Source organism: Ursus maritimus, unplaced genomic scaffold (genome assembly GCF_017311325.1).
Source record: "Ursus maritimus isolate PB19 unplaced genomic scaffold, ASM1731132v1 scaffold_14, whole genome shotgun sequence".
In the NCBI taxonomy this organism is placed as follows: domain Eukaryota; kingdom Metazoa; phylum Chordata; class Mammalia; order Carnivora; family Ursidae; genus Ursus; species Ursus maritimus.
Window position 1 is genome coordinate 46,681,150 of NW_024423786.1, and position 12,275 is coordinate 46,693,424.

General features: G+C 47.0%; 1 protein-coding gene across 1 annotated transcript; it reads right to left on the reverse strand.

Moving 5' to 3' along the window:
- Positions 1–3,253: 3,253 nt before the first annotated feature.
- Positions 3,254–11,831, reverse strand: CCDC105 (coiled-coil domain containing 105). Its single transcript, XM_040628174.1, has 7 exons — positions 11,262–11,831; positions 9,748–9,852; positions 5,084–5,282; positions 4,519–4,685; positions 4,289–4,384; positions 4,086–4,199; positions 3,254–3,502 (listed from the first exon to the last, which is right to left on the reverse strand). Exons 1-7 carry the CDS (start codon positions 11,829–11,831, stop codon positions 3,254–3,256), a joined length of 1,500 nt encoding a protein of 499 aa, XP_040484108.1.
- Between the last annotated feature and the right edge of the window lie 444 nt (positions 11,832–12,275).

A 12,275-nucleotide genomic window follows, 5' to 3' on the forward strand; every position in this document is an offset into this window, starting at 1 on the left:
GAAGAGCCTCTCCCAGTAGAGCTTTCAGATGAGACCAGAGCCCCAGCTGACATCTTGTCTTCAGCTTTGTGAGAGACCCTATGACAAAAGACTGAGGGATAATGTTATTTCAAGCCACTGAGTTTTGGGGTAATTTGTTACATAGCAAGAGATAACTAATACAAACATTCGCTGCTGACTCCTTAAAAGAAAACAGTATATTGCTGAAATTTCTGCAGTGCTGACCCCTACATATAACCACACTGAAGAACCATTCTTTCCCCCTACTAATTAGAATGCTGAACAAAATAACCATACTTCTGTGGGACTAATTTTTAAATATATATCAAATATTAGTTCTGAGAGTTTGTTCTCTGAAGGTGAGACTCTCTTGTAAGTTAAAAAAATTCTCAGCTCTCAAATTTATTCCTGAGTTTTTCCTTTTACCATTAAAAACTGAGATAAAATTGACATATAACTCATGTAAGTTTAAGAGGTGCATCATATTGACTTGATACATTTATGTTGCAACGTGATTGGCTAACCAATTCACATTGGCTAATCACTGTCACATCAGAAAGTTATCATTTCTTCTAGTGGTGAGAACAGTGCAGATTTATTCTCTTAGCAAATTTGATGTTTATAATATAGTTTTGTTGTCTGTCATTACTGTACTGTGTATTAGATCTCCAAGCCTGATTTATCTAGGGTGTGTGAGTATGTGCCCTTAAACATCCCAAATTTTTCTTGAACAGAAGGAATTTACCTTATTCCCAAAGAAAGAATTCTTTAATATTCTGTACAGAAGGATTTGTCATTTGCTAATGACCATGGGCTGCTCTGTGTCAACTCTTCTCCGCATTTCATAATGGGGGTTTTAAATCCCCACTCTCTTATTTGAATCCCATCGCTGTTTATTTGATGTGTATGGGGCACATAATTTACTGTTTGGTTTGCTGACCACAAGACCATGAACCACAGCATTTGGACCTAATGGAGAAAACCGTGCATCACCCAGAGATCCTGGAGTTTGAGGTAGAAGTATTTAGGATGGGACTTTGGGTATCACCCTACATGGAAAGAAGGATGGATTGAAATAACCACTCACAACGTCTTGTATTTCCTGCCATGATTTGCTCAAGAATTTTTCAACTTCACAAACTCATAGAAAAGGGAGCAGAATGGTAGTTGCCAGGGACTGGGAGGAGGGGGAGGGACATGGAGGAGGTGTGGATCGAAGGATGCAAGATTTTAGTTATGCAAGATGAATAATTCTGGATCTCTATGCACAGTGTGGCCACTATAATTAACAATATTCTATACTGGAAATTTTCAAAGAGGGTGTATCTTAAGTGTTCTCACCACATACAAAAAAAAGGAGAATTGGTAACTAAGTGTGGGGTGATGGATATGTTAATTAGATTAATCGTGATGAACATTTCACCACATATACGTATATGAAACATCAAGTGGTACTTGTTGAATATATGCAATTTTTACTTGTTGATCATACTTCAAATAAGCTGTTAAAAGTTTTTTTGACTTTGAAGATGACTCTGAGAAGCACTTAGTTTAGTCCAGAGTTTCTCCACTTTGACACATTGACTATTTTCAGCAGAGTAATTATTTGTCATAGTGGGGGCTGCCCTGGGCTGCAGGATTCTTAGCAGCGTCCCCTACCCCCTACCCTTAGTTGTGACAACCAAAAATGCCTCCAGGCATTGCCAAATATCCCCTGGTCAGGGGCAGAATTGCTTCTGGTTGAGAAACTGTTTTCATCCAACCTCTTTTGGATGAAAACTACTGTTTTAGTCCCCCCCCCTTTTTAAGGGATTATGTATTTTATTCCCATTTTACTTTATAATTTATTTTATTTTATTTTTTGTTTCAAGTTTAATTTAAATTTTAGTTAACATATAGTATAATATTGGTTTCAGGAGGAGTATTTAGTGATTCATCATTTACATACAACACCTTCTTCCATACAACACCCAGTGCATAACAAGTGCACTCCTTAATACCATGGGACAATGACACCCACCTTATGGTGTCACTGAGAGTCTTACAAGGTGCCCATGGTGTGACCCGGGGCAGCAGCTGAAATCTCAGCTCAGAGGCAATGGAGGGGATTATGCAATCACTGTTGGGGAATACTGGATGAGCAGAGGTGACAAGCTGGGGCTGTGTCAGCAAGGATGAGGGTGGCAGATTGCAACCCAGGGTGTAATGCCTTGTGTGCAAAAGCAGTACATGCATTCTTATGCAAAGTTTTGGGGCTTGATGGATGGACAAAGATGTAGGGAAAGGGACAATTTCCAGCCCCAGGAAGGATCTGCAAGAGGCTCAAAAGTCAACAGAGTGGTGGCAGCTCTGTGCCCCAAGGATGTATGGGCTGCACCCACGGGTGCCCTTTCTCTTTGGCTTCAACCAATAGGGAACACTGGCCAACGGAGAGAGGCGGGTAGGGACATTTATTCCCCCAGCATCCACATGGCAGCCCTGCAAGGCTGGCTGCTTTTGACCACTTGTTCTTTCAGATTTAGGAGTGGCAAAGGTGGCTCTCCACAATTACCAGCACCTTGGTTCTGTGTTGTCCATTGAGGTTTTTCTCTATCTTGCCTGCACCTTTGCAAATACAGTTGATTCTCATTATTTGTGGTAGTTACATTCTATAACTCTGTGTGTGTGTGTGTGTGTGTGTGTGTGTGTAATGTTAATAACAGCAGCCAGTGGGTGTGGAACCTGCATTCATTAAGAGGGAAGGAGTGAAGGGAGCTTCAAGTTTTGCCCCAAGTGCAGGCTTCAGATGCACGGATTAAAATTTTAGCTCTTCTGCTTTCTAGCTGTGTAACATTGGGCAGTCACCATTCTACTAGCCTTACACAGTATCCTTATGACAAGCCTTTGAGGTGGGTGCTGTAATTCGTTCCATTTTACAGGTGAAGACACTGAGGCCAACGGGGGACAGTGACTTGCCCAAGGGTATAGTTGAAATTGGGGACCTGGGATTTGAACCCCAGAAATCTGGCGCCCAGATCGAGCCTGTTAACTCCCAGGATATACCGCCCATAACGTGTTGTAGGGTAAGTGATTGATACACAGCAGGTGCCTAGTAAATGGTAATTATTATCATTTTTAATTATAGTTCTGCTAGAGAATGCTTCGAGGGAGGGTAGGTCAGGCGAGGGGGCGGGCCATTGAGCTGTAAGTCTGCTCCGCAGGTCCAGCTAGACCTGGGCCAGATGGCTGGGGCGGGGGGCGGGGGACGAGTCCGTCACTTGGTGGCAGCATCCGACTCGACGCGCGGCGGCGTGCGCGGGTCCCAGTCGTTGACCAGGCGCTGCGCCTGCTCGTAGCACATGTGCGGGTGCCGCTGGCGGAGGAGCAGGCGCACTACATTGTAGTCGACTTCATACCCGATCTTCTTGCAGTTGAGGTTCCCGGTGAGGTTCTTGTGCGTGGCGAGCAGCTCCTTCAGGTTTTTTTCCATGTGCGAGATGTGGCGCTGCAGCTTGTCAGTGCCCTGGAGAGGGGGCGGGACCGTGCTGCGGGCCGGGCGAGCCGGTGCAAGGGCAGCCGGCCACGGAGCGGGGTGGATAACACGCCAGGGCCAGGTGTGCGTGTGAAAGGAGCACACCTTTAAGAAGGGGCGGGCCTCAGAAGGGGAGGGGCACACCTGTGGGCCACGTGTGCTTGCGGAAGGTCTCCGCCTGGGAAGGAGCACAGGGGGAGACGCGGGACTCGCAGAGATTGGGGGCAACACGCTTGGGCCAGATGCGCTTGAGAGAAGCTGCGACAGGGCGGGGCTGGGGGGGTATGCACCTGGAGAGTGAGGGGCGGGGCGGACTTGGGATGTGGGAGAGCACCTGGGCAAGGGGTGCCTGAAGGAGCTAGGCTGAAAGAGGGCCGTATCGTGAGCGGGTGAGAAGGGTAGAGGTTGAGGGGACTTTTTTGAGACAGGTGTGGGTACCGGAGGGCCTTCTTCTGGACGGGAGTTGAAGGGCTGGCAGACCTGGGTCAGGTGTGCTTGAGGACGCGGTATCACCGGGATGGGGCTGCACCTATAGAGGGCGGGAAGGCGCGGAAGGGGCCACCGAGGGGCATACCTGGGCGAGGCGCGAGGCTTCCGGGAGTTGGGTGCCCACATGTCTCTGGTACACTCGAACCAGAGGTCTATCCAGTTTCTCTCGAGTCTCCAGGTGGCGTTTTGACAGAGGACCCTGGCGGAGGGCGGTGGGCTGGGCAGTGAGGCCCAGGCTAGGCGAGCAACCCCGGCCCCACCCCCGCACGCTCCTGCGCCACGGCACACCTTGATGAGACCACGAGTGATGTACATTTCCTCGTTGAATTTCGTGCACCGATGGATAGTTCCTCTCATTAGTCCTAAGGTCATATTCATTCTTTCCTGGGTGGGTGGGAGCACAGAGGGATCACACTGGCTTCCGGGCTCCTCTGCTCCCGCGTCCCCCCTCTCTATAGTCAGCTCTAGCCCACCCTAGCGGCCCGCCGCCAACTAGGAGTCGCGCCCGCCGCGCCCACCTTCAGCTCCAAGGTCTCGCGCATCTTCTGTGCCAGCGAGGCGCACACGCGATCGCTTATCTCTTGTTGTTGCTCCCGGACGTCCTCCTCGTTCTTTGTCATTTCTAGCAAGGTGTCCTTGGACTCCATCAACAGTCTCTTGGCTTCGTACAGCGCCGTGGCGCACTCTGCGGGCGGGGTGGGGTCACGCGTGGAGATACAAGGCCTCCTTTTCCCGATCCTGGCTTTCTGAGTCCCCCTCTCTATTCTCAGGTTGTGTTGGGCCCTGGGCGAGGGGGTTTGTTGAAGGAATTGGAGCAAGTCCAGGGGAGAGCGGCTGTTCGTGGAGTTGGTATAAGTAGTGTCCCGCATCGAGTGAAGGAGTGCTCGCCTGTAGGAGTGTGGGAAGCAGGAGTGTGCAAGGGGAAGAGCTAATCAAGAACATGATCTCAGTGGAAACGGGCTGTCAGCCCTCTCACTTGGTCTAGGGGGGCGATTCCCCAGGGAAGGCAGTGGCTGAGAAGTGGAGGCGGCGTGGGCACCCAAGGGTACCTACAATAGTGGACTCCTTTCTATGGGGGCTTACCTGGGGTATAGGTGCCCACAGGGTCTGGGGGAGGCGTTTTCTGGCCCTGAGTGCGGGGGGAAGGGACGCGGGAGAGGTTCACCCAGGAGTGGCGGCCAGCCTGCTCCAGAACCTTATCCAACGGCTGGTTCATTAGGTCCACAGCTTGGAGCCTCTCCTTACAGCAGAAGGCCAGAGTGTCGCGGCAGGACGCCAGGGCCTGGGGGCAAGGAAGCAGAGAGGGGCAGAGAAAAAGGCAGAGTGTGAGTGGGGAGGTTGGGAGAGGTGGCTGGAAGTGATTCCTCTGCTGGGGGCTCCAAAACGTTTCCACCTCCCAACTGACCTTCTCCAGTTCTCATTGCTGGCAGAAATAATTGATTTATTTCCAGGTGGAAGCTCAGACACTGCCCACACCCCTCCCCCTGTCCGGAAGCCTTCAGTGATTCCTGGGTGGAGAGGGGAGGAGCAGAAGGGGCTGGTGGTAGCTTCCCTGCCCTGGGTGTCATTTTTTTGGGGGGTTTCCGAGCCTGGCTTTGCTCTGGCACTTCAAGAACACCCCCCCCCCGGCCTGTACAACTGCCCCACTTGTAAAGAGGAGAGGTGGCACTGGCTGAATCTACACTGATAGTCTTCCTGCAGTCCTGTGCTCCTCAGCTGCATTCAGGGCTGATCCCCTCCCCTAGCCTCAGGGTCTCTCCTCCTCCGCTCTTATTAGTATCAGGAGCCCTCTGCTGTCCTCAGAGTATCTCCCCCACCAACATCTATCTCATCTGAACTACTCCCATCCAAACCCCACTTCCACCATTATAAAATGAAGCATATTGCATTTCTTTGATATTTGCAGTTATTTGAAAGTTATATTAAAACAAGTCTTTTGTATTTATATATGGGTATATATTATACATGTATATATGTTTATTATATAATATATATTATGTATTTATAATATATAGTGTATATATTATAAATGTATATATATGTTATAGATAATATGAATATATATGGATATATATTATAAACGTATATATATTTATTATGTATTTACATATGGATATATATTTATTATGTATTTATATGTGGATACATATTATATATTATGTATTTATAATGGATAGATATCCATATCATAAATATCCATATATAAATATATTTATTTATATGTTACCCATATATAAATACATATATATACATGTATAAATACCACCCTCATCAAAATATAGAATATTTCCATCACCCCAGAAATATCCCTAGTGCCCCTTCCCTCCTCTCTACTAAGCTGCCTTGCAGATTAATTTTGCCTGTTCTTTAATGTGTCCGTAAACTACAGCCTATGGACTGGCTGCCTCTTTTTGTAACTAAATCTTTATTGGAATACAGCTGAGCTCATTCATGTGCATATTGTCTCTGGGTGTTTTGTGCTACACTGGCCTAACTGAGCAGTTGTAACAGAGACTGCATTTTGCACAAAGCCTAAGATATTTACTATCTGGCTCTTCAAGAAAATGCTTTTGAAATCTAGAACTTCGTATAAATGGAATTACGTAGTGTGTATCCCATGTGTAGCTTCTTCTGCTGAATATAATATCTTTGGGTTTCATCCATTTGAGTGAAAAGTAGATTTAAAAAAGTCTTTCATCCATTCATTCATCAAATATTCATCAAGCCCCTCCTGCATGCTGGGCAGTGTATCAGGGAGTGGAGAATGCAGTGGGGAAAAGTGATCCATTTCCCGCCCAAAAGAAGTGACGGGGTCAACATGTGCAGACAAGAGGGGCTAGTGAGAGGATCAGAGAAGTGGAGATTATCTAGAAGGGAGCATGGGATCCCGAGGGTTTTTTTTTTTTTTTGTGATAAAATAGACATAACGAAATTTGCCATTTTAACCATTTTAAGTGTAGGGTTCAGTGGCATTAATGTTGCACAACCACCACCACTCTCCATTTCTAGAAATTTTTCATCATGCCAAACAGATCTGTACCCATCAGAAAATAATTCCCCATTTGTTCACTAGTGAGAATGATCCAATAAAGATGGAAATATTGGTGATGTAGGAGAATGGGGAGAAAGTGGGTGCAGAGGTAGATGGAATTATAACATTGGCAGGGAATAATGAGACAGGTTCCCTTCAGTGGCTTCCATGCATTGGGGTCATTCCCTGAGAATGAGGAAAGCAGAGAGGTGGAGAGGTCTGAAGGAAGAGAAAGTATGAAATAACTTGGCCAGTGGGACAACAAGCCTTCTAGAGACACATGGTGAGATCCCTGGGAAAGCTCTGAGTGCCGGTTTGCATTCGTGATCTGCAGTTGATATACGTCTGTTTGGTTGTAAGCATTTTTCTCCAGAAATATGTACATCAGGTTTCTCCAGTGGCCCTTCTCAGTTTCCATCTGTGTCTGTTTTTCCCCCATCTCTCTATTCGCCTTTCTCTCTTGCAAACCTTTGCCTGCTGGGGCCACCCTTGGGGACTTCTCCCTTGTCAGCTTCAGACTATCTTGAAGGACTTTTCAGGACTCACCAGATTTAAAGGAATATGACAGTGGCCTGGGGGTTTGGTGGGGTGAGTTCAAGGAAGGTTCAGCACCACGGACAGTAGTACATGAGCTCCTAAATTTCCTCCCCTAACCTCACCCACCTCCCTGATCTCTTATTTGAGTGGCCCTATAATGTGAACTCTGTGAGGGCAAGGCCAGCTCTGTCCTCTTCATGAATTTGTCCCCAATGCCAAGCATGGTGCCTGGACACCAGGGGACTGGATTAATATTTGTCAAATAGATGAGTCAAAAACACACACAGAGTACCAGCCAACTTTCACCAGTTTCAAAGGCTCCATCAAACCTGGCTGCTCTCTTATCTCCATTAGAGCCCTCGTAAAGAAATCCTTGTTGCAAGAGTGAAGGATGTAGTGACAGACCATCTCCAGCTAGAGCCGACAAAGACTGAGCACATATTACAATGTAAAGAGCTAGGCTCAAGACACCTGACCTGAATCATAAGGTAGTTCTCCCACTTCCTGGTATATATCCAAAGAAGATCAGGATCTCAGAGAGATATCTGCACTCCATGTTCATTTCAGCATTATTCACAATAGCCAAGACATGGAAACAGTCTAAGTGTCTCTTGACAGGTGAGTGGATAAAGAAAATGTGATATATATAATATTATAATAGTAATGGATTAATAATCAAAACATTGATATCTTAATATATTATAAAACTGCTATATATAAATACTATATTATTATTATAATATGTAATATTTTATACAATATATTGGATATTTATATATATCATATATAGAAATTATATTACATAAAATATGATATATAATTGTATAATTATATAATACATTATATAATTACATTTTATATTATATAGAAGCCATATAAAATTTATAATAAATTATATAATTATAATATAATATTTTACAAAATATAATCACAATATTATATAATATAAATATAATATAATTATATGTATTAAAAGATACTGAATATATAATATGCATTATATATTATACATGTCATATATTATGTATTATATTACAGTATATAATATGTAATATATTAGTATATATAGGATACATTATATAGTATATATGCTATAATATATAGTATAAAGCATAGAACATATTGTTATAGACTATATTAATATATAATACAATGTATAACATATTATAAATTATATAATAATAGATATAATAGGTTATATTATTATATAATTATATATTATTTATTATATTAATAATAGTATATGATATAAACATATAATGTAATATGTATATAATAAAATATATACAATGGATTATTATTCAGCCTTAAAAAAGGACATCTTGCCATTTGTGACAACATAGATGAGACTGGAGGTTCATTATTATGCTAAGTGAAATAAGCCAGATGCAGAAAGATCTCACTTATATTTGGACTCCAAAATAGTCAAATTCATAGCGCCAGAGCATAGAATGGTGGTTGCCAGGGCCTGGGGTGGAGGAGGGAGAAATGGGGAGATGTTGGTCAAGGGGCAAAAAGTTTTAGTTGTGCAAGATGATTAAGTTCTGGAGTTCTAATGTAGAACAACGTGACTATAGATAACAATACTGTATTTTATAATTGACATTTGCTGAGTTTGGATCTTAAGTGTTCTCACCACCACACACACATAAAGGTAACTATGTGATGTGATGGATATGTTAATAACCTTGATTATGGTGATTATTTCACAATGTAGACATATATCAAATCATCAAGTTGCGTGAAATATATACAATTTTAAATTGTCAATTATACCTTGGTAAAGATGGAAAGCAAAAGGATGCCTGAGGTGAAGCCACAGCCCTGCCATTGGCTAGCCCTGTGCCTTGGGTGAGTCTGTGTCTCTCTGAGCCTCAGTTTCCCCATCTCTAACAAGGGGATCAGGGTTTCTATTTCACAGGAGAGTTTTAAGAAGTTAACTCAGTGACTACATAAGGCTTGGCACAGAAGGGGTGTTTGTTGTTATTTTGGGGCCCAACTCCATCTCTCAGAGCCTCAGTTTTCCCATTGCGTCATGTGGAAATACAGTGAATGTCAGGGCAGGATGGGCAGGGGTGTGGTTTGAGGGTTTGCTGTGGCTACAGTCCCCAAGGTCAGAGCAGTTCACCCATTCAGATCCACCTCCAGCCCTCCTAACTTGGTCCTAGGTATTCCCAACCTTGAGCAGAGCCTCTGATTTTTCCATATCTTTTTCCATCTTCCTCTTCATGCCCTTTAGCTCCTCCTTCTCCCAGGTAAGCATACTGTCAGCTTTGTCAGGGACCTAGAAAACAAGGAGAGAATCTCTCACATCTTCCAGAGGGAGCTGGAGGGAGATTTCTCCTTCCAGGGTAGTAGAGGGTTTGCTAATTTCGTAAACTTTGGGTTTGGAGAATGGAGTTGGTGGTGCTCTCACCCTTTGGGAACCTCACTCTGAGAAGGTTTTATTCTTTCAGGGGCGCTCACTGGGGGGGGGGTGTCTTATCCTTTAGAGATTAGGGCTGGGGCCTTCTCTGTTTTATAGGTAGGAGTCCAGTGAGGTAAGATGAAGGTGATTTAACTTGGAGGAAGGTTGTTCTCATTCTCTGGGGCTGGGGATCCCCCTTCCTTGGTGATGGTCCTATCCTCCCTCCCTGGCCAAAAGTAGAGGGGACTCATAATAGGGATGATGAGGGGTTACGTTTTTGGGTTCTTACTATATGGATTTGGGGGCTGGGAGTAGGAATCCCACCTGGTGTGTGGGGGTTTCTTTTCTCCTTAGGGAGGCTGGAATGTTCCCCATTTTTGGGGTGGTGGTCTGCAGTTTCACTTTAGGGGGAGGATTTCACCAGGGCTAAGAGCTGGGATCTCAGTCTTTTCTCTGGCTGGGGACTTAGCTCTCAGCGCAGGGGCCTGGAATCTGAGGGTCTCAACCTGTGGGCAGGACCTGTTCCTTTCTCCCCAGATGAGGCCTGGGGAGGGGTTCTCAGTTTGTGAGGCTGTGGGGGAGGACTTGGGGTTTAAAAAAACGTTTTAAGGATGGCTCAGTAAGTTAAGTGCCGGACTCTTGATTTTAGCTCAGGTCATGATCTCAAGGTGCTGAGCTCTAGCCCCACATTGGGCTCCGTGCTCTGTGCAGAGTCTCCTTGTCCCTTTCTGTCTCCCTGCTTTCTCTTTCTCTCAAATAAATAAAATCTTTAACCCCCCCCCCCCACAAAAAACCAAAACAGCATTTTGAGGAGAGTTTCATGGGTTGGGACCAGGACATCACCCACTTTCCGGGGGGGGGGGACTTTGGGTGTGTTTTCACTGGGATTGGGGCATTGAGGGTCTTATGCCCATGGGAGGGTCTATCTTTCTGGGCCTGGGGGCTGGGTGGGCGATTTCATACCTGGGCTGGGGCTGTGGTTGGGAAGAATTTCATCTAGTCTGATTCAGAGTCCTACCTTCCCTCCTTGGCTGGGGGACTGGAATAGACACTCTCTTTGGGGCAAGGGGGGCTGAGGATCTCATCCCCTTGGGAGGGTCTCACCCTGTGGGCTCGGAATCGAGGCACCCCCTCTTGGGGGCGTCCTCATCTTCTTGCGCCCTCACTCGTGGGAAGCTGAGGCCTAGGGTGGAGGTGGGTGTTCTCTCTCCGCGGAGGGGTTTTCCCAGGCCGAGCATCCGGGAGCTCAGGCCTTGGTCTCTGAGAGAGCAAGGGGATGGTCCCACCTTCTCAGACTTGGGCCGGTAGCCCCGAAGCTTGCCGCCCTGCTGGTTAATGAGCAGGCCCTTGCGCACTTCGCTGAGCCTGCGATCGGTAGCTTCCCGCTGGCGAAGCAGCAGCCTCAGCTGCCCATTGATCTGGTGCTGCGCGCGGCACAGGCGGGCGGCGGTGAGGCGCGCCCCGCGCGCGTGCGCGTGCACCACCTCGGCAGTCTGCAGGGCCCGCGCATCGCGGTGCAAGGGCAGCGGCAGGCGGGCGTGCCAGGCTGGGGGCTTCATCTTGCCCTTCCACAGCGTGACGCCCTCTCCCGGCGGCGGCTTCTCCAAGGTGCCGCCGCCCTTGAGCATCTCCACGCGGAAGCGCCAGGGCAGGATGTAGGCGGCGCGGCAGAGGTGGCGCGCCACGTGCGGGTCCCTCACGCTGTCCTTGGGTTGCCACATGGTCACTGCCTCCTGCCCGCAGCGGTCGGTCAGATGGTGCGCCTTCTGCGTGATGGCCTTGGCTGCCTCGCGCCATGCTGGAGCCCCTACGCGCGTGTCCTGGCTGCGCTCAGCTGGGGGTATCAACACGGGCATTGTCCCCGCTTGCTACCTCGGCCTGGCCCGGGGGCCTCCACGGGGAGGGGCAGGGACCCCCAAAGACGCGCCAGCTCCTTCCTGGCCTGAACAATGAGTGAAACGGAGTGCCCGTCACCATGACGACGGTGGCAACAGCGCAGGAGTTCCATAGGTGGGGGAGGGGAAAAGCTGCAGAGAGGCAGGGCTTTGCTTTGGAACTTGGCCACGGTGGCTTGCAATCTTGGCTCCTTGAGGAAGCCGACCTCATTTAGCACAACTCTCTCTGTTGCTTCTTACCCCCAGCAACACAGGCCTTCTTCCAGTTCTTGAAGCACACTAAGCTCTTTTCCACCTCAGAGCCTCGCATTCATGGTTCCTTCTGGGTGGCACACTCCTTTCCAGGTCCTTTCCATGACTGCCCCTTCTCCAATCTCCAGAATCCAGCTTAAATATCACTATGTC

What these genes read in the sequence shown, in the direction of transcription:
- CCDC105 (XM_040628174.1), bottom strand. Translation starts at nt 11,831, where the DNA reads ATGCCCGTGTTGATACCCCCAGCTGAGCGCAGCCAGGACACGCGCGTA. An exon ending in TCACTCGTGGTCTCATCAAG is followed by an intron (nt 4,200 to 4,288) that starts GTGTGCCGTGGC and finishes GCCCTCCGCCAG; the next exon opens with GGTCCTCTGTCAAAACGCCA. An exon ending in AAGCCTCGCGCCTCGCCCAG is followed by an intron (nt 3,503 to 4,085) that starts GTATGCCCCTCG and finishes CCCCCTCTCCAG; the next exon opens with GGCACTGACAAGCTGCAGCG.